This window comes from Theobroma umbraticum, unplaced genomic scaffold (genome assembly GCF_002168275.2).
Source record: "Theobroma umbraticum cultivar Fairchild unplaced genomic scaffold, ASM216827v3 scaffold_55.0, whole genome shotgun sequence".
NCBI classification, from domain to species: Eukaryota; Viridiplantae; Streptophyta; class Magnoliopsida; order Malvales; family Malvaceae; genus Theobroma; species Theobroma umbraticum.
Window position 1 is genome coordinate 836115 of NW_018397270.1, and position 22448 is coordinate 858562.

General features: G+C 31.2%; 1 protein-coding gene across 2 annotated transcripts; it reads right to left on the reverse strand.

Moving 5' to 3' along the window:
• Positions 1-202: 202 nt before the first annotated feature.
• Positions 203-12864, reverse strand: STI (AAA-type ATPase family protein). Of its 2 annotated transcripts, XM_021441341.2 has the most exons (7): positions 10264-12864; positions 9815-10034; positions 4355-4918; positions 2510-3296; positions 1699-1780; positions 1480-1574; positions 203-503 (listed from the first exon to the last, which is right to left on the reverse strand). In XM_021441341.2, exons 1-7 carry the CDS (start codon positions 12484-12486, stop codon positions 482-484), a joined length of 3993 nt encoding a protein of 1330 aa, XP_021297016.1. In that variant the 5' UTR covers positions 12487-12864; the 3' UTR covers positions 203-481. The 2 variants fall into 2 exon arrangements, with proteins under 2 accessions (XP_021297016.1, XP_089641405.1); XM_089785279.1 differs by lacking the exon at positions 203-503 and having other exon boundaries at positions 1164-1574.
• Positions 12865-22448: the final 9584 nt, after the last annotated feature.

Below are 22448 nucleotides of genomic sequence, written 5' to 3' on the forward strand. Positions count from 1 at the left end.
CAACTTAATTAACCAGTTTTTACATTCTCAAAGATATAATGTTATGATGTAATAAAGTTCTCATTATAATAACTCCTTATAATACTTTTTACAAAACATATAACATTTCATGGACTGTATTTCAAGTAATCGATATTTATAAATCTTTTGAAAATAAAAAAAAATATCTTTTATAAATAATAAATACTTAATACAAAATATATCTATATACAACACATACAATTACCCTACCTAGTGAAAGAGGAAGCTTTCATATGGTTTAGCCATTTACGGCTTTATTAAATTAGATTCTCCAGTCCGAAGGGCAATAAAATACACAAAAACCACATTAAATCCATTACACGAAACTAGAAAAACTTGGTCAAGACCTTTTTTTACGTGTAGATATCAAAATCTGCTACAAGGACGATGCTAGTATAGCTCACCGCTGACCTTCTCTCCAGGGGAGCTCCTGACATGCCTAGGTTTTGTTCCTTTGTTGTTATATTTGTTGGTTTCCGGTCCTGATAGGATGGAATTGAACACTTTTATTTTGTTAATAATATAAATATACTCTAAAGAAAAAAAACAATTGTTATGCTTGTTTGGAAATTACTAGGTCTTAGTTTCCTCTTCATAGGTAGATAATTCAGAATTTAAATCCCATCTTTTGAAAATAATACATATATACATATATATAAATTCTTAAAATATTTAAAAAATTTAAATAAATATTTTATTTTTCTATTACGTTCAATTAAATCTATAAATTTTTATTTTAAATCAAATAAACTTTTAAAATTAATCATTAACTAATTATCATTAATTAACATATTATTTGTTATTTTATTATCATGTTAACATGACATTAATGTGAAAATAAAAAAACCACCTGATTGTGTCATTACACCATATCATTATAATCACAATATACGCAACAATTAACATTTTTATTAATATTAATTAATCAACCATTAAATCATCATAATCATATGTAACATAAAATAACTATTTAGCAGTCTCATTAATATTAATTAATCAACCATTAGATATGATATCTTATTTGATTAAAAATAAAAATATAAAAATTTAATTAAACATAATAAATTAATAAAAATTTATTTAAAATTTTCTCGATCATTGAAAATTTTTTTTAAATATTATGTCAAAAAAATATAAACCTGTTGAAACAAACTAAAAGAGCATTTTATAGCATGTCGGCAATATTTTTAACAGAAAAAACCATGAAGGGTCTGAGCAGTTATTTCTAATGCTTATATTGTTGGCCTCTCATGTCTTATTCAGCCATAAAAAAAGGTCAAAGCGATTGAAAAAATGCCACATTCCAGCATAAACTTTACATTCACTTTTTTATCATTGAGCTCACCTGGCTTGACTGGAAAACATAAATACATAAATATATATATATATATATATGTAAGAATATTTAAAGAAACAAATGACATCCAGAAAGCCAATGTATTGAGTTTTCTAAATTACCTTCTACATCTGTTTTCAATTTTCTTTGATTTCCCACACTCGCCAAACAATAAAAATCGTCCACTTCTTCGTTTTCGAACAGGGGTTCCCTTTACCTGTTTTTTTTTTTTTTCAGAAAAAAGAAAAACAAAGGTTATGTTGCATATGCTTGAAAGCAATTCCAGTTACCTTGATATGTTGAGAGAAAGAGAGGGGAGAGGGGCTGTAGCAACTGCCTACCGTTGCCCTTCTATGAGGCTTGGTGTTGTTCCAGCAGAAAAGCCCACTGCATCCTCCATTTCCTGACCCCGAATCATATCCACTAAAGAAAGACCGGGAATGAGCACATGAAGTTCACAACCGTAAGAAAAGGCAATAAATTACTCAAACAACTGCTAAAACAGCATTGCTACACAATACTGTGATTGGAAACAAACATAAAACAAATAACCAATTCTTGCTAGTACTGAGCGAATGGTAAAAGGATCTGAGTAAAACACAAAATCAAACCACTGACTTGCAAGATCATTCCTAGCTAGTTAAGCAGATGAGAAAATACAATGATAGAACAATTAATAAGCTAAAAATGTTTGATCCATTAACTTCTATACTGAAAAGGTAACCTTCGGATCAATTTAAACCAGAAATTAAAGATTTAACAGAAAACTTTCATTCCACAATTCTCTGAGAAATCAACCAGAAATTATGATGTAACTATATTGATAACTTATGATGGAATAGAGAAACTTTTAGACATGATTATGATTTAAAGAGGGTTCAAACCCTTGTCAATTTGTTTTAACCACGGCCTACTAGTATTAGCTTCTAGTTATGATGAAAAATAATCAATCACCATCATACTGAATAATTTCAAGAACGTTGTTTTCAATATGATGGCTATATGACTTGAAACAATGGTATTACAATTAATGATTGCATTGACCTAACTAATTCAACAATGCCTTTGAATCAAGACCGAGTATTTGACGAGAAGAATTGCTAAATGGTGAAAATATTATGCAAAACCAGTTATGAGATTAGTCAAACTCACGGGTTTTCTTTGCTTAAACTGCTATTGTGCAGCAAGCTGGGAGACATGGGATATTGATCGCCTCTTCTAGCCAACTGGTCCTTTTGAATCACTTGTCCTTGACCATCATTTGTTTTCAAAATTTTAAGCTCATGGTTTAGTTCATCCTCCCATTGCTGAGAGGAGAATGCTGAGGAATTCATTGATCCCAAATTACTTTGACGAAAGACCTCTTGAGGCAGAACCTGATTCTTTTCAGGCTTCACTCGAGTCAATGATCCAGGAGTGCCTTTCTCTACAGCTTGTAACCAGGCAGTTTCTAACCTTTGCTCACGTATAATGGATTCAATTCTCTGCATCGGAATCTCTTGTCTACTCTCTTTTGAGCTGCCAATTTCAGCATTGCCTTCAGCTAATAACCCAGGTGTTTGCACAATGGATTGTGCTGAGCAATTAGAATAATCTTTTACTCCTCTCAGTTTACCTTCCAAATCACTAAAACTTTCCTTGGATACTTTTCGCGACTCCTGATGTAAGTCTAAACTAGAAAAACCATCTCCTACATTTTTAGAAATGAACTTTCTTTCCTTCTCAATTTCAACAGCAGTTTCAGCCTGCTGCAGACTTTCCGGCTTTTCAGCTGGATTTGCATGGTTTAAAGAAACCTCAACATTTGTCAAGAGAATTATTCGAACTTCTACATTACGTCTCATCACTATTTCAATAGAGTTTGTAATACTGCTCAAAAACCTTTCAGCCCTAGACTTGATATCTCCATCCCCAAATGCAAGATACGCAATTAGAACACCTGCTAGCAGAAAAATTGAAAGTGAGAAATAAAGAAAGAGAAATATATAAATGCTCTAGTAAAAACTAAGCTTCTCCAATAATGTACAGCATGTGCAGATCCTCGACTGGATAAAGCAATAAAAGATGAAAAAGAACAGGAAGAAGCACAAATATAGATGGAATGATTAGACTATCTTAGTTAAAACTCTATGTGCATTCAACCTTTAGATCACGTTTCCATTCATAGAAAACTTCAAAGAACAAAATCCCAAGAATTTTTTCCTTAAGGAAACATACACACCCGTGTCCACATGCCAGGGAAAAGGTATAACACATATCAAAATCTTTGAAGCTTTTCTCTTAGAAATTTGACAACATTGGCATAATATGTACATAGCATATGCATATCAAGTACAGATATGGATCCCCACATTGGTGATCTACCAGTTAATCCCTTGGAATTGGACAACAATGCCATTCCAGAGAATCTTTGAATTAAAGCGCCAACATAAATTAGAAATTTTTACCTATAAAGCAGCTAGGCAGCAGTAGTGCTTGGAACACTGGACCCAAGACACCATTTAACTCTATTTAAGAGTCCAAAAACTTCACAAAATTCTTAATCTTCTGAGGCATATCCAATGTTTGTTCCCTTTTAGGATATATGTTTAAAATTTCAAAATGTAGATATACAATTTGATAACATAAGTAAAACATCACTCAAGTCTATTTACTAAAATTTCAAATACAATGGCAAGTTCCAAAAAAAATGTTATTAATAGCATAAAAGAAGACTAGTGAAATGAGTCTGTCATGAAATTTCAACTAAAAGGTTGACAGAACAATAAAAGCTAACATAGGTTTAAGAAGTAGCTGAAGAGTATCTCTCCCAGTAAAAATTGCCATCTGTTAATCTTGCAATAACATATCATGCGTCAAGGACCTTTATGGTCTATCTCACAAGCTAACTACAGAAAGATTGATAAGACCAATTTCATGCGAATTTGTCAATAAAGTTATATTTTGTTTTGCAATTTGCAAAATGATACAAAAATAGTTTAAACTTTATGGGCTTACCTTCAGCTTCCGCGAGAGACAAAAGCTTCCCATGAGCATGTAGCAGCTGTCTCAATGTCTTTGAGTGGCACTTGTCAATACACTTTAACCAGATTTCATCTAATTTTTCTGAATTTCTGCATGTAAGTATCATATTTCCACTCAAATTAGTGTCACATGCAGCAGGCAAGGCACCACCATCCATAATTCGACCTTGTGAAGGTTTAAGATTGGAGTCAGAACCATCAATCCTTGACAATAATTCTCCCTGATGGTTGGAATTCCCACTCGCATATTTGTGCAAGGATGCAGGAGAAGTTGATTTCCGAGGCACATATTGAATTCCTGACTTTTGCTTGTAAGCTGTAGCTTCCCATGAAGTGCTTGATGGGTCATCCTCCGTAGTCTTAGAGCTCTGCCTCCGGCTGCTGCCTGACTGAGTGAGATCTGGTGAAGGCAAGGAACCAAGCTGGAGCAGAGTCGCTGTAAACCATGTTGAACGTTCACTTGAAACCCTTAGTTGTTTCTCAGCTTCTGAAAGAAGCTTCAAAGCATGTTTTAATCTCTCCAGTTCTGCTTCAGTCACTGCAAAGGACATCAAAGATCCATAAGGATATATTGAAAATATTAACGATAAAGTAATAATAATAAATATGTAAAAGGTATTAGGCACTCAGAAAAAAATGCAACATGGGTATCATCTTTCTTTTTTTCTGTTTCAGTGCAAGTGTATCATCTCTTTGACATCCTCACAGCCATTGAATAGTACTGATGAAGTGCATACAGCTATGGATAAAAAATCGTTAGATGCAAGAGACACAAGAAACTAATATTTAGTGCATCTCCATTCTAAAGAGCAATAAATACAAACTAAACATATTCCCATAAACACAGTCCACTACATGGGCCATATTGCACCTGCATATACCATTGATGTCCTTGATCTTGTTTTCCCTCTCATGAAATGAATATCCTCCATTAAATCACATATAGCATCTGTAGATCTCCTTTAAGAGTTCAAACTAGCCTAAACATGTTTTCTTCATTTTGTTATTACTAGACACAATATGTCACTTGTACTGTCTGTTTATGCATATACATCGATTGCATCATTTTCATATCAGTTGCACCCATGCTTTGTCCATTGATCGCTTGTCTTAACATTGTGCAATTAAGTTTTTTCCTTAAATTTCTGAATATTTTGAGGTTACACAACTCCCAATGCACTTCTCTGTTTCATTTATCATGCTTAAATCCTATAGATGACATATCACAATTTCCCCCTATCCTTTGGGATAATTGAACCAAGATATACAAATACTCACTTTGTAATATGATCTCCAATTCAGTCGGACTCTCCTCCCAAATCTACTTGTAGCGGTTTTGCGTTTTAAATACTCTTTTAGACCAGCTAAACCAAAGGCCTTTAGATTCCATTGTTGGAATCTCCATACGCATTAACCCTTGTGCTCATCCCAAATTTCACATCATCAGCAAAATGCATACATTAAGACAGTATCCTAAACTAGTAAGCTCAAACGGAACTTGGGCAAACAAATAAGGTGTTAAATTTCAGTAAATTGCATCATTAATCCTTAACCTTTTCGTAATGTTCCATTTTCATCCATGCCCTTAAAAACTTGATTTTTTCATCCATGAGCTTTTAAATTTGCTCCAAATCCATCCATCCATCAATATGCCACTAGAATTTGGATGCAATATGAATGGAATTTCCCAGATTGCACCTTGGTGGACAAACACATGACCGACTCCATTCAAATTTTAATAAATTTGGAGCAAATTTAAAAGGTCATGGATGAAAAAATCGAATTTTTTGGGTCACGGATGAAAATGAAACATTGCAAAAAGGTCACAAACTAATGATGAAATTTACTCCTCCAAATTTAATCAATGTGGGAGCTTTTTTTATCACCATTTTAAAATTCTCCCTCACATGTAGGGACAGCAAATCTATCATATGGCGACTTCATGTTTAGGGAAAATGGGCAAATTGTGTGACATAAATTTCACACATACACATCACACATCTTTCACAAAGGAGCCAATATATAAGAATAGAGCCTACTATGATACCATGTTAAACGTTAGGACAACATCCACCTTAAATTCAAAGTTGATTCTTGACATAAACATATTGCTATTGGAAAATAATATATTATATTTCATGAGTCCGTGCACATAACTACATCATCAATGTTCTTTATGGTTTGAATATACACAACGCAGACTTTGTTTTCTTCCAAGACCCTTTAGAGGATTTCTCTATGGACTTTATCATAAGCCTTTTCTATACCAATTAACATAACAAGCCAAACTCTTTGTTTTTAATGAAATCAATCGAGCAAAAATTTAGAAAGATAATAACTTTGATGATTGATTTTTATGATTAGGATTTTGCCACTTGTGGCTAGAGATGGCAAAATAAAAACCCCAAATCTAACAAATTCAAGCTGCCTCATCACGGTAAGAGCTTATTTTTTGTTTCAAAAATGGTTCAAATTAGGGGAGGATGAACTTTTCAAAAAACAAAAAAAGAATTAGTGTCAAGGCAGGGAGGGATGTTGTCTAACCTGCTCCGTCCCATGACTACTACCAAAATGCCCTTAATATTTTTACTTTATGTACTTTATAATTACCAAAATGCTCTTAATATATAACTTTAAGAGATACCCAAGGTTTTCTTTAATTTCCATTTGCTAAGTTAGATTTTGTTTCAGATTATAGGTATATTTTAAATTTTCCTTTCAAATTCAATTGAGTAACATCTCTAGCATCTATTAATTTTTCTGTTTCTTTTTGGTTAGTTGTGTTGTTCATTAATTTCTAGTGTTGTATATACATATTTTTTTTTTCAGATTTCTTTTGTTGTTTATTGCTTCAGTAAGTTTTCATTTTTTTTCTCGAGTAATTTGTGTTGTTAGTTGCATAAAAGAAGTATTTGGAAATTATATTCTTAAAACTTTGGTTTTATATTTTTTGGAGATTTGAATTACCTTTCATTAGTTGTGGAACTTTTTGCTTTTAAAACTTTTTATTCTTCCTTTATTTTTCTTCTATAGATTTGAGAAAATGCAAATAGATTAAATATAGATTAAAGGTTACAGTAGGATGGTTTCTTCTGAAAATAATCCCAAGCCTGACCAGCAAGCAAGATGAGGTCAAGTGAAGGCAAACAAGTGGTCAAGTTGAGGGCCAGGCAAAGAAAATTCCACCCCGCCTTATTTCCATGCCTAGCTGGGACCCTACTCCATTGTATAGAGCAATGCAAGATCATTTCAAGAAAACAACATTGCTTGGTTAATGCATTAGTTAAATAATAATAACTAGCATAGCTAAGATAAATTAAAACAACACATTTTAACAAGTTAACAAGTGATTTCATTAGTAGACAAAACGCTCAACTTGAAGCAACCAAATACAAATGTTACATTTAAATTGAACTGAGAACAAAATGGGTTTTGATTGGCAGGAAAGAGTATTAAGAGTTAGGGATTTTCTTTGTTAAGATGTGAATAGAGAATTGAATAGAAACTGAATTAGACAAGGCTCTCCAAGTTTCTGTGGAAGTAAGACATTTGAATACAAATGGGAACCACTCTAAAGCTGAAGAGAAACTAAATTACGTGAGATCTACTTCCAAGTTGCCGCATAAGTAGGAGATTTTGTGTAGAAATGCAAACCACTCCTAAGCTATAAAAGATATCATGCCTAGTTAAGGCATAGAAAACCCTTTATTCTTACCCTATCTCATAACTTGTGGAGCTCTCCCATCACACTTCCACAAGACACCTTCTCAATCTATGCAAGGATTCGAACTCGATACCTCAAGGTCAAATGCTAGGCTTTGATACCCCCTAGAACTGAAAGGAAAATCCTACCCAGTAAAGGCAAAGAAAACCCTTATATTGTCACCTCACTCCCTTCATCCTAACATGCGGGGCTCTACCATCAAGTTTACACAAAGACCACATCTTATCTTTTAGTCAGGAATTCGAACTTGATACCTTGGGGTCACACACTAGGCTCTAATACTACTTAAGTTGAACAGGATATCTGATTAAAACACAATGTACAACTATTTTGAACAAAGCTTTGGCAGGCCTTGCACTTTGTCTTCTGTTGTCACCATTACAAACAATATATACTTTTCCTTTCCATTCATTTCTTCCCTTCTCAACACTTGTACTAAAAAAATAACAGATGCTGCTTACATAGAAAACCAGGAAATAACGGAAAATACCATGCAATGATATTTTCCTTAAACTACTAGGCTAGGTATGCAACCAGATAGAGATTCATCCTCTTTGGGGTTTAACTAGCCTATCAAATAAGTTGAGCACAAAAATCTACCCCAACCAAATTGAGAAATCCATACAAATGAAGCTAGCATGCATATTCTTATAGCTCATGCAAGCATGATTTCACTCATATTTTCGAGTACAAATTTTTGGTTTAAAATAAGTGTCAAAAAAGTTAGGAGTCTAAATATGCCAAGCATATTTTTGTATAGAATTCAAACAAGTTTATGTTAATCTCTCTATTACACTAAAAGATACAAAATGTGCCATGTCAATTATCTTTACAAGTTGGAAAAAAACAAACTTGGACTTCCTATAAAGGAATTTTAATGTGTACTAAGGAGCACCCTTGTAGATACTCAAGCATCAACTCTTCTAAGAAGGTTTGCTTCAAACCCCAAATATCAAACAGTTAAAAAAGAAAAAAAAGAAGCCTTTTTCATGATTACAGATTAGTTTCAGCTAATACTGTCAATCACTTAAAGTTAAAACTAGAGGATTGTTAGCTTCATAGAAACATGTCATATCTGAAAGTTTAATCTTTTGAGTTGCATTAAAAATTCATTGAGATGCTTTGCTTTAACATAAACGCTAAGAAATAACAAATTCTGGTACCACAATGAAAAGTGGGTATTTCCTAATGCAAGATAGGCAGTCACTATCAACAATCCTTGATTCAGGGGAAAAATTATAATTGTGGTGGGCAGACTAAAGTTTGGAACTTGCATTTTAAAGTAACAAATAGATAATTAAGTTTTAGCAAAGTGCTAATATTTACAACTCAAAACAATAAGATTATTCCGTGGCGAATGCATAGTTCTAAACATTCAATGATATCAAGATTTCCAAAAGGGAATTTGGATGCCATAAAGAAATAAAAATGCTACTCAGTTCAATTATTTCGGTTCGTTTTGGTCTGAACAACTTCACTTCAAGTCTTCAACCATTTATGTTTGCTCTCAATTTTTTAAAAAAACCAGGACAGAACTCATTTTCAACTCATAATATGACCTCTTTTTTTGGTTATTTTAACCTCTACAACAGTTTTCCTTTTCATCAGATGCTGACTTGAGCACATCAAACAACTCTATTCAAACAAGGATATGCTATTTTTTTATCAAGAACCTTTGAAACGATAATTAATTAATGCGATGATACTTACAAGCTCGTCCACCAAAGAAGGAGTGGCTGTACTTAGAATCAACAATATTGTATGTTCCAGCAATGATATCCATAATAAGGCTGGCCAGTTGGGACATCAAAACCATTGGATCAACCCCAGAGTCCATCAATTCCCTAGCTCTTTTCACCGTTTCTGCTGTGTCAGATGACATTGCTAATTCCAAAAGTTCCAGTAACTTCTCATCTGAAACAACCCCTACCTGCAAAAAGAAAGTAAGTGATACAAATAAAATTCAAACCATTCATATGAAGTAAAATTACTAGTGCAAATTTTGAAAAATAAAGTCCCCTCTTATTGCAGATACTTGCTAAGCTTACTATATTCCAATATTTTATTCTATTAACCATAATACTATAACATTCATGAAGTGACCAATTACAACCAGAAATGAAGTACCATGCCAAGGAAGCATTTTCAAGCATACTCACAAGTTCATTGACAAGAGATGTAGTGATTCTTTTACCCAACAAACTTAGCTGGTCTAGCATAGTTTCTGCATCACGAAGTGAACCATCTGCATTCAATGCAATTAAATCCAGTGCATCTGATTCAACCTCAAGCTTCTCATCAATAGAGATCTTCCTCAGCCTTGCCATGATATCACCATCTTTTATTTTGTTGAAGAGGTATTTCTGACATCGTGATTGCACAGTACGTGGCACATTGTCAAGATCAGTTGTTATAAATACAAATACAACACGTGGTGGAGGATCTTCAAGAAATTTTAGCAATGCCAGCCATATCTTAGAGGGCAACAAATGACACTCATCAATAACAAAAACCTTGTACCGCGATGAGCTTGATGAGAGCCCCTTTGACAGGCTTTTCAAAAGGTATCTAACTCTATCAATTCCCTTTTTATTGGTGCTATCAACTTCCCAAAGCTCCCTGATTTTCCCAGAAATAAATTCAGCGCATTCTCTACAGTACCCACAAGGTTTAGCACCTTGGGTAGCAAGACAATTCAAAGCAGCAGCAAAAATTTTTGCTGTTGATGTTTTTCCAGTCCCACGGGGACCTTGGAAAAGATAGACGGGGGCTATCCTTCCCCTTGAAACAGCATTCATAAGGGATTGTACCACAATATTCTGCCCAATCAGTTCATCAAAGAACATTGGTTTGTATTTCTGGCTTATGCTCTTAATATTTTCTGGTGTACCCTCCTCTTCTCCTTCTCCTGTAAGAGCTACAATCTCTAACCCATCTTGACTCCTACAGCTTGATGACCATCTCCTTCCATCCAATCTACTTAGGGCCTCCAAATCAAGCTCCCCAAAGTTTGTAGAGAGCTCATCATCACTACACCTGGTTCCAATGGATGACCCTCCTCTCCTATCGCCACTATTGCTAAGCAATGGGAGAAGACCTTGAGCACTTCTTAAAGCAATTCTCTGCTTATTGGAAAGCGATGATGAACGTCTATGTCTATGGTACACCGACTGACTTCCGCAGAGAATGCTACTTCCTTTCCTCCTTAAAGTATCAGAGAGGGAAGGAGAGTAACAACTCCCACAAACCCCTCTATGTTTTGGAGTCCTCTTTGTCCAATAGCAAGGAATCCCACAACCTTGCCGACCTGGCAAATCCAAAGGATCATCCACCTCATCATCCCCATCATTCAATGAAGTCGTGGTCGCATCCCACGAGCCAACAGTGCTTGGGTTCTGGTTAAAATACCTATTGTAAGAACTAGTTGACAAAGCTGGGGTGCTATAAGAATAAGAAGAATCCTCCTTTCTGCCAGTTTTCAACAATCTAGAGGATGCATGTGACCAGTTCTTGTGCTTGACTTTAAGAAGCAGTGGGGATGGCCCTGAAATCTTGCGGAAATCCTCAGAATTACTACAGTCTTCAGTGTCATCAGATTGATCAGCAGAATCATCCCTTCCTAAATTTAAAGCCAATGCAGGATGAGCCTTGAGAAATTTTTTTGAATTGACTGAATTTCTAGCAACAACACTCTTGTTTTGTTCATATCTAGAAAGAACATCCAAATGGGCACTATTTTTCTGATTCTTTTTGTTGGGCCCCAACATTCTTCTGGTGGATGGTGTGACTAATGAGACGAGATTTGCATCCCTACACCGGAACATCATTGAAGCAGAACGACTCTCACCCAAATAGGTATCACTCTTTGAATCTCCACAGTTCCTTGCATCACTCAAGCTATTATCATCAAAGCTGCCTTGAATCCAAGAAGAAGACTGCTCCCCATCATCATCATCAACATCATCATCATAATCATCATCCTCATCATCATCATCATCATCCTCTACATTTATTGATGATGATTTCTGACTCTTCCAATTATAAAGGAAGACCCTCTTCTCTTTCTCATTGCCATTACTATTAATGGCATTGTTATTATAACCATGACCATTGCTGTCAACTCTAAGGGGTAGCTGAGACAAATCCAAATAAACATTCCCATGTGGCTTATTTAAACTTTCATTATCGAAATTGTTTCTTACAGCACTACAAGTAGAAGCCGAACCTGCCGCTGCTGCTGCTACAGATCTAGAGGAACTGAGAGGAGATTTCCAAGAAGAAGTGGTACCAGGATCCCGCAAAACGCGGGCAGCTTTCCGGATTTGCGTGAGCTCCTTCTTCAAGTGCAGCCTGCTTGGATCAGATACTCTCATATCCGACATTTTCTTTTTGGTTGGTTCAAATCAACAAAAGAAGAAGCACCCCGGAGCAACAAATGTTAGAAACTGTACATTCCCATTTCATTGATCACGTCCATAACCATAGATGGAAAGAAGAAAAACATAAAATCTTTAGGGGAGATATATTTATTGGCTACTTTTAGCAGCGAGGGGGAAAGGAAAGGCAAGTGTTTGAATGCAGGCAGATCTGACAGGTTTTCCTTCGGACAGTGTTTTTCATTACTTCACAGAGTGTGGGCCTCTATCAGTGTGTAAATGTAATGAAAATGAAATGGATAGTAGTTGGTTTCTTGTCAATGAGATTTTTTTTTTTTAATTTTATTATTATTATTATTTAATTTCCAAGCACTGCTAGGGTTTTTGTTGGCTTTCTATTTGGCGCCCCCAAAATGAGTTCTTCAAAAAGTTGAATCTAGATTTAACGCGTTCTTTTTCAACTTTTTCTCGTCAAAATTTTAAGAAACTCCCTCCAACCGCGGAGATCCCGGAATCCTCCTTTTTTTTTTAAATAAAAATATTTATAAAAATTTAAATAAATTATTTTTTTTATTACATTAAATAAATTTTTATTATTAATAATTAATTAATTATAAATAATCAAAATATTACATGTCATCTTATGATAATATGATATATTCACTTTTTACATAATACCAAATGTATATAAACAAAACAAATATTATTTTGATTAATTACAATCAATCAATTGATAATCATAAAAATTTATTTAATTTAAGATAAAAATACAAGTAACTAATTTAATGTGATAAAAATATAAAAATTTAATTAAAATTTTTAAATAATTTAAAGATGGTAACATAACATGTATATAAAACTAAAAAATGATATTTGATTAATTATAATTAATTAACTATTAATAATAAAAATCTATTTGATTAAAAATAAAAATAAAAAAACTTAAATTAATGTAATAAAGAATTTATTTATATTTTTAAATAATTCAAAAAATTTCAAAATATTGTATCTTTCTTTTATTTTAGCAAGATTTTCCTTTTTTTTTTGCTTTGTAAAAAAAATTTTAACTATAAAAAGTACATTTATAAAACCAAAGGGATACATGTGAGACATCTAGACAAAAATGAGAGGAAAAAGAAGATGATGTAATAAAGTATGTTTTATGACATTAACATTCATATCTAAATCTGGTCCGAAACTCCTCCCAAATACAAATACCTTAAAAAAAGCTGTGTTTCGTCCGCTTATGTCTAGAGATGTCAACTTGCTTTAACGGAAGTTTGGAAGCGCGAGTCACGCTTCAGTCTCACACGTATCATAAGCTTTTTAAATAAATATAGGCATAATATTTAAAAGAATTTTTGAACTTAGTAAAAAGTTTAAATAAATTTTAATTAAAATATTATTTATCATCTCATGTCAAGTGGTGTTAATGTGATATATTAATATATCACAACATGTTAACATAATTATATAAATTATCTAATTAAAGTTATTATACAATATTATTATCTATTTAGACTACAATCGTAGCTGTTAAATTGAGATACATATTATGTATCGAAATCTTATTATTTAAAATTAAAAATTATATCGTATTATAAGATATGATAAAACATATTAAAATTAATTATAAATGATATTTATACAGGTAAAATTAGGAAAAATGTTTTTAAAAAATATTATATTTGTTAACAAAATTGAAGATTATAGGGTATAAATTAAAAAGATGATTTTTTTTAATTTAAAGTGTCAACATATTCATTAATAATATATACTTTTAATATATATATATTTTTATATTAATTTATTAATTAAAAATTAAAAAGCATTTATAATGTTGACATCAAAAGGGGATTTGATTTTTTTTAGTATTATTTTTGTTTAAAATCTAAACACTGAAACTCATAAAAAATAGTTTTTCATGTTTCTACTCAAAAAATAATAAAAAAATAAAATTTTTAATAATTAATTAGATTTAAGTTCACAAAAAGTGTATTGACTATATTATTCGATACATCTCTTATCGTAAGATACATATTATATATCATAGATACGCTTTCGATACTTAATCAAATGTGATATGGTTATAGATATATATCGTGTTTTATTAATATCTTATGGTATTGTGTCTTTCTATATGCGTATAGTACAATATTAATAACTATGACTATAATATCTAGTTATAATTATACTACAATATAACTAGTTAGTTAGATATATATATATATATATATTACGAAAATATCTAAATTGTGTTTTATGTATATATAAAGCTAATTTTATTCCTATTTTAATTCTAACTAATTAACAATTTTGTAATATAAGTCTTAATTAGGTAATACTGATGTGTAATAACTCTAATTAGATCATTTGTATAATTATTTTAATATAATTGATAACGATAAGATACACTAATGTGGTATAATAACATGATTATATGACATTTTCACTTTCTACGTTAATATTTTACCAACGTCGAATAATATAAAAATGACAAATGACTTTTTAATTAATAATAGTTAATCAAATATTAATTATAAGATTTATTTGATTCAAAATAAAAATAAAAATATTTTATTGAAGGTAAAAAATATAATGAATTATTTGAATTTTTTTAATAATTCAAAATTTTTTAAAATATCATACATACATGTATGTACATGTATAGTATATAAATATATGAATATATATCTTAAAGGATTAAACTTTCTTCTATTCATTTTTGTTAAATTACTTTAAATTACATTTTTTCTAACTCATTAAAGCAAGAAATAAAAAAGGAAAAATAATAATTTTTCATTTTCTATTTTTTTTTTAATTTTTCCTTTGTTTCTTTATACATTGGTATCATCTTTCTTTGTGTTTGTTTTTATTAGACCAAAAGATCCATACACATTTTATTTAACAAAAAATAAATTCATATATCACGTATATATTACATCAAATTATTTAAATTATTAAATTGAAAACGAAGTCCCCTTTCCGAACATTATCGCACTGCATTTTCATCAAATAATCAGCATGTTGCAAGTGACAATCAACTTTCAGGACCGTACAACAGTGAAATAATTTCCGACTGCTAGAGCCGCCCAAGTTATCTGAACGGAAATGATAGAATAATCAATAATGGTAACATTGAAGAGCACAACTGCTTCAGCTCCATATGCATTTACTTCTTACCTTGAAACTTTATTACTACTCTACTTTACTTTTCTAGTAAATATTATTGTGCCTTAAATATCGATGGCCTATAAATACCAACCATCAACGACTGTAATCCCTTTGTATACAATTTAATGAATAATTCCCAGGAAATCCTCTTAAAGAAAAGCACACAATAAAATATTACTAAAACAATTAAAATGACTCCTAAATTGCAAGAGAATGACGTGGCAAGATTCATACCCTTGTGCCACTTCCTTTGCTTCTTGAATTGCATCCCAGCCTTCTTCAAATATTGCGCAAAACTTAAAAAATTTCTCTCAAATCATATTAAAAGGACACTTTGATTCTTTTTGTTTGCAAAATATAATTTTGTTATTTTTTACTGTTTATATCAGTAACTAAAAAAATGGAAACTAATATATGTCTCATTCAACATTTAGAATACACTTTTGATCCCTTTTATTTCAAATGGCATTGGGGGTCCTTTGACTTTTCAATATTATTTACAAATATAAAAAGTTATAAACCCCAAATGATTGAAGAATGAAAAATAGACTAAATACCTAAATAAACCCTTGAAGTACAAAAAAAAAAAAGTTAAGTCATTACTGTTTATTGCATTTAAATACACTGAGTATTTGATTTATTAGTTTGAATTCCCTCCTCCTAAGTCCAGAAAGAAAGTTAAAATTTATTTTGAGTCAAATAAACTTCTATAATTAATTGCTGACTTTCTGTCATTAGTAACAATAATAGTTATCACATGACATGTTGACATGTCATTTTAAATTATTATATTGACGCATGACAAATTACATGGTAAAATGTTATTAACTGGGACTAGGGTTTTTCCTTTTCTATCTAATTATGTGTCTTAAAATCATTGATTTAGGAATTTAAAATAAAAAATTGAAATAACCTAATTGGTTTAGCAATCTAACCTATTCTTTCCCAAATTAATTGGAAACATTTGATTGTTTCCATAGTTCTCTTCTCACACCTCTATCTTCTCTTTCCTTCATGTTTAATCGAATCAATTTCTTTGGCAAAGAAAGAAAAATAAGATATATTCCCTCTTCGCCTTTTACTTTAATTTGGTTCTTCTATTGTTTTTACCTTCCTTCCCCCATGCCTTCATTCTCTTTATCCGGCATGCAACCCAGAGAAATGACAACACCATGTCAAATTTCTCAAATTTCATTATACCCATCACAACCATAGGATAGCTTCTTGATTGATTAGATTGGTTGTTGTGTGCTCTTGTTGAGGTTGCATTGATTTTGGATGTTTGGGTATCAATTCTTGTTGGTGAAATGGGTTTTGCATTTATTTATTTATTTTTTACTTTTGATTCAAATTAAAGTGTATGCGTATTATTAGCATTCTTCATAATTAATATTTTAATAGCAATTAAATTTAAAAACTTTTTTTCTCAGCTTTAACCTTAAATTGATTTAAGAAGGAACCGATTAGATTGCTAAACCAATTATATTATTTTAATTTTTTTTTGTTGTTTTAAATCCTTAAACCAATAATTTTAAGATATGTGATTGAACAAAAAAGGAAAATGTCAAGTCCCAATCAATGTTTTTGCCACTTCATTTACCACGTGACAGTGTAATAATTCAAAATGATACATCAACATGCCACGTGAAAGTCAAAATGATACATCCACATGATACGTGGTAGATGATGTGGTGTTAAAATGGCAACTATTACTTTAACTTATGAGAGTCAATTAACGTAATAAAGACTTATTTAATTCAAAATAAAAATATAACAACTCAATTGAATATAATAAAAAAGATAAAAGCTTAATTAGAAAATTATTATTTAAAATTTTTAGATTTTTGTACTTCAAAATTATGATTTTTTTGGATTGTTAATAAAATAATCTTAAATAATTGTTTTTCTTTCTTTTAATTTTTCTTTTCCATCATTATGTGTCTCTTTTTTATTTTTTAAGTTGAGAAATGTTGAATAAAAAGATTTTAATTATTATATACTTAAATTAGATTATGATATCCTTTGTATTTTTTTATTTTTTAATTATTTGAGGGTAATTATAACTTTTAGTTTTTGTAAATAATTGTTAAGTAATGGTAAAGAAAATTCAACGGGGCCAACAATGAATTTTGAAAACAAAAAGGACCAAAGTATAATTTAGAGGTGTATGAAAGGGATTTTTTGTTTTTTACCCATACCACATCACCCATCATGTGGACATTTTTCCAATTTAGGCATATTCTGTAGAACTATGTGACTTATTCGGACTTCATAAATGGTGATTATTTATTTGATCATTTGTATTAAATTTTTGGAATGTTAATAATATATAGGGTAAAATACACTAATACTTTCAACTTTTAACCATAATTCTATACAAGTCTATTTTTTTCAAAAATATAAACTTTGCCCTAATCGTGTAAACGGCATTAATACCTAAATGTGAAATGTCTAAAATTTTTATTTTACTTTTTCCTTTTTTTTCTTTTCTTTCAAGTTGTCGATGACACTTCTTTACACCAATTGGCTATCATGCGGTCAAATTTAGTAATAGAATGCCAGATCTAGTTGGATTTCCCCAAGCAGGCATTAGATTGGTGCTCCTTTAAGGAGCCTTGATCGGCGTCGGCTATAAGGTGGCTAGTTGGAGAATGGTAAGTTAGAGAGATTTTTTTTTTTGAATAAGAGAAAAAAATTTAAAGATAAATAATTGTAATTTATATAGTAGTAATTTTTAAAATTAATGAAAGCCAAAATTGTCTTAAAAATATTGTTATGTTATTAAACTAATAGTAACATTGACGATTAACTAATGATAGGACTTATGTGTCTAGCAAAAGATATTTTTTACGGTGGACTATTCATTTTGAAAACTAATGAACTCGTGTGTAATTATGATTAAAAAGTTAGGGGTGTTAGTGTATTTTACGCTAACATTTATTTATTTTTATTCTATAATTGATTTGTTTATGTTTATATATTAATTAGTACACAAGATACAAAAGGTATGTCAACAAGCTTAAAATTGACGCACTGGCATGAGTAATCGCCTTTGGTGCTTGTGAAGGCATGAGACACGAACTACTGACACTTTTAGATTACAAATAAAGGTTGAAATGTCGTCGTACTTGAAACCAAAATGAGGTCCATACAATAATTAATTATTAAAGAATTGATAATGGACTAAACCACAATCCATGAAGTTTGTAGAGAAAGCTAGATGTAACGTCTAATTTGACATCCAGAATGGTGAGCAAATTAAGAACTCAAGTTAAGCACTTTTGAAGAGAAACTAAACTAAGATTTGGATGGTGTTTTCGAGTTTGACATATGCTTTTGGAAAGAAACCTTCTACCGTAACATGTACTTCATACTACTTGTGCTTTATGATCGATATATGAGGTGAAAGAATGGATCTTTTCTTCTTCATTGTGTAAGTCCTAAGAATGTTAAAACGTACATTATGCCTCTTGTGACCTTTGACTATGTCATAAGGTAAGGAGTTGTTGTCTTTTACTTTGGCATGTTACCTACGACCATGGATGATTTGTTTAATTAAGATATTATTGGAAAAATATCTTTTCTCAATTAAGTGGTGTAAGGGCATAAAGGCAAAGGGAAGACTAATTGATATTATATCAATGCACTATATTCAAGGTCAACCCATTATGTCCTTTTTGAGAGCTATGACATAAATGTTAATATAAGTTTTAATATTAAAAGAATTCAAAATATGCTCATTAAGGGATTTTGATATACTCAATCCGATGTGATCAAATAAGTCTAGGGCGCATGAGACACTATATTTTTTAGAGGGTTGATGTCTCTATTCTAGCTCTAATGAGTTCCTTGCATAGAGCTCCCAAAATTTAAGTGTACTCAATAGTTGCACAATCCATTAATCGATATGAACTTAGCAATAAGAAGATTTAAGAGTGTGGTAGGATGGTTCACCATCAGGTGTGAGTGTGAGAAGTTGGACTTTTTGGGATAACACCCATGATGGCCATTTTGGATTAGACTATCTAAAATAATGTTTAACCCTATTACCTTGATAAATTGAAATTATTAAGAATAATAGATATTAATAACATTTGATAAACTATTATCAAGATTATCTTGATAAGAGTTATAAATTGATCTTTAAAAGATTATAAATAGACTTGAATGTTCCACCAAATATCACACCAATAATTCACTAAGAGTGTTTTGAAAATTACAAAAGCGGAAAACTCTCCACTTCTTAAAGAAAAACCACACTATCTTTATTGTTAGGTTAACGTTCTTATATTGCGAAAAGTGTGGTTGCTATTCAATTTTGTTAAGGTTCTTGTATTGCAAAAAGTATGGTTACCATTTGATTTTGTAGCAATTTCTCATCACAGATTTTTGGGATATATAGATTTGTAAGACATCCAAGAATCAAGATCTTAAAGTCACTTTGCATTAGTTTTCAAAAGATACAAGACTAGTACAAGTGTTAACTTCATATGTTTTGGATGATAACAAAATATTCCTCATTCATTGATGTTTAACTTATTTAGTTAAGTGTGCAAGATAAACTGAATTCCCTCGATGAAATGAATGATTAAAAGGAAGATTATATAACAAATAGGCTAATCAATTAAAGTGGAAAAGATGGAAATAGTGAGTGAAGACTTGGCTTTTGTAGCTGATTATCAAAAGACTTTAATCAGTTAAGGAATGACTGGGTTATAAGTTAAAACAAAACAAAAAATGTTAATTAGTTAGCACTAAGCTTAACTAATTAAGGGGTTACGAGACAAAGTAAAATAGAGGTGTGCTAATTGGCTAAGGCGTGGGGTTAATCGGTTACAACACAAGACTTGAAGAATCTCCAAGCACTAAAATTCAAATTCAAAGTGTAGTTGACTATTGAATGGAGCCGAAATAAGATGTGCAAATTCGAAGAATTTTTAATTGATTAGAGCTTGTGTTAATCTATTGAAGCTAAAAGAAGTGAAACTTCAATCAATTAACAAAAGAGTTAACCAGTTTGAGGAAGTTTGCTGAAGTAGAGAAGCTCGAAGATAGAGATTTCTTAATTGTTTAGAGCCTCGGTTAACGCATAGTACTTAATAGCAAGACAAAACAAGGTAGAGAACTCAGTAGCAAGACAATACAAGGTAGAGAAGCTGTAATCTGTTAGAGTTGCTTTTAACCAACTAGTTGAACTCTGTTTGCCCATTTGAATTTAAGCACTAGATGACAAAATAAAGGCTAGAGTGGCATCAAACTTGTCTTCAATGGCTAGAAACTGCCCCCAACAGAAAAATTTGACTCCCTAAATATAAATTAAAGCTCCAACAGTAAAAAAAAGTAGATTGAATGAGTGAAGAGCCATTTTGAGTAAAAAGCCAAATATCCTTCAATAAAAACACTTGTCCTTCATTCTAATTCCAGAAAAAGTGCTTGAACTTGATTGTAAATTTTCCAGATTTGTAAAGAGTTATAGTTGTACTTCTTGTTCTTCTCTTTTTTAGGAAATTAAAGTGTGGGAAACATTTTAAAGCTTTTTGTAAGGAATTAGAGCTTAGGTTAGAAGTTTACTAATCAATAAATTAAAAATATAATACAACGAAAAAATAAACTAGTATTTAATCATACAAACAGTCGAATCTTATAGGATCAATGTTTGTGTTTTTCATGTAACTTTTAAATTAATTATGAATATTCATAAGTTTAAGAGTTACATACCTCACATTAGATATCGTAATCAAAAGCCAATGAAATCCAAAATCTTTGCTTCTTTTTGTCTAATCTTCAGCCATCCAAGTGTTTGACCTTTAATAGTAATCTGCATAGTGACTGAATCAGACCTTTTCAAAAGTAGGATTTTTGTTAACTTGTGCTAGCAAGCTTTGTTTTTAAAATAAAAAGACCAAAAGTTTTTGCCGAATCATATTTTTATTAGACAAAAAAAACTAATTTTCTTATTATTTTATGAAACGGCGGGAAAGTAGTTGGAGGCTTAGAGTTTTAGTTTGCTAATATAATATATTTATATAGCCAAAATAAGTTGTAACCCTGAATACAATAGTTATATTTTAATTTAATTAGGTCTTTATGAACTTAATTAATATCCCACTTTATTTTGGTCTATTCTAATTAAGTTTAACTTAATTAATTATCCTTATTTAATCTCAATCATGTCACTTAATGTGTATAACCTATTAGGCTTCTAACATGTTGGCAATAAATATAAATCCTAATCAAATATCAATTTGATAATTAATTTATATTTGTAGATCATGAGTAGCATCTAGCTATAAATCATGACCACCCAAATGTTAGAGAGTCAATTAAAGAATTTGACAAAGCTCTTCAGTGATAAGCCTCTCAATGCAATATGATCATTTCATCAAATATCTCGAATATGTTATAAAGCATGGCTTAGTGTCTACTTATATCATTTTATATTAGTTCTGATGATTCATGACTAACTTTATGAATTTAGGAAACTAACCTTTCTCAAATTTATCATGCTTTGGCAAAAGACTTTATACAAGTTAATCAAGAAGTGAGAACAAGTGAGATACATCCCCTCATATCACTTGGGATGATGAATCCTCTTTTGACCACTCATTCACCTTTGCATGTTTCATGGCATACCCAAAAACACCATGTTTAGGCATCTGATCTCCTCCAAACCCGTAGGGGTGAAATCAAAGTATGTCATTCCTCATACAAGATGACTTAGTGTCTTAAGTCTGAGGACTAGTTGCATAACTATCACATGAGAACATATTCGATAGACACTTGAGTGAAATACC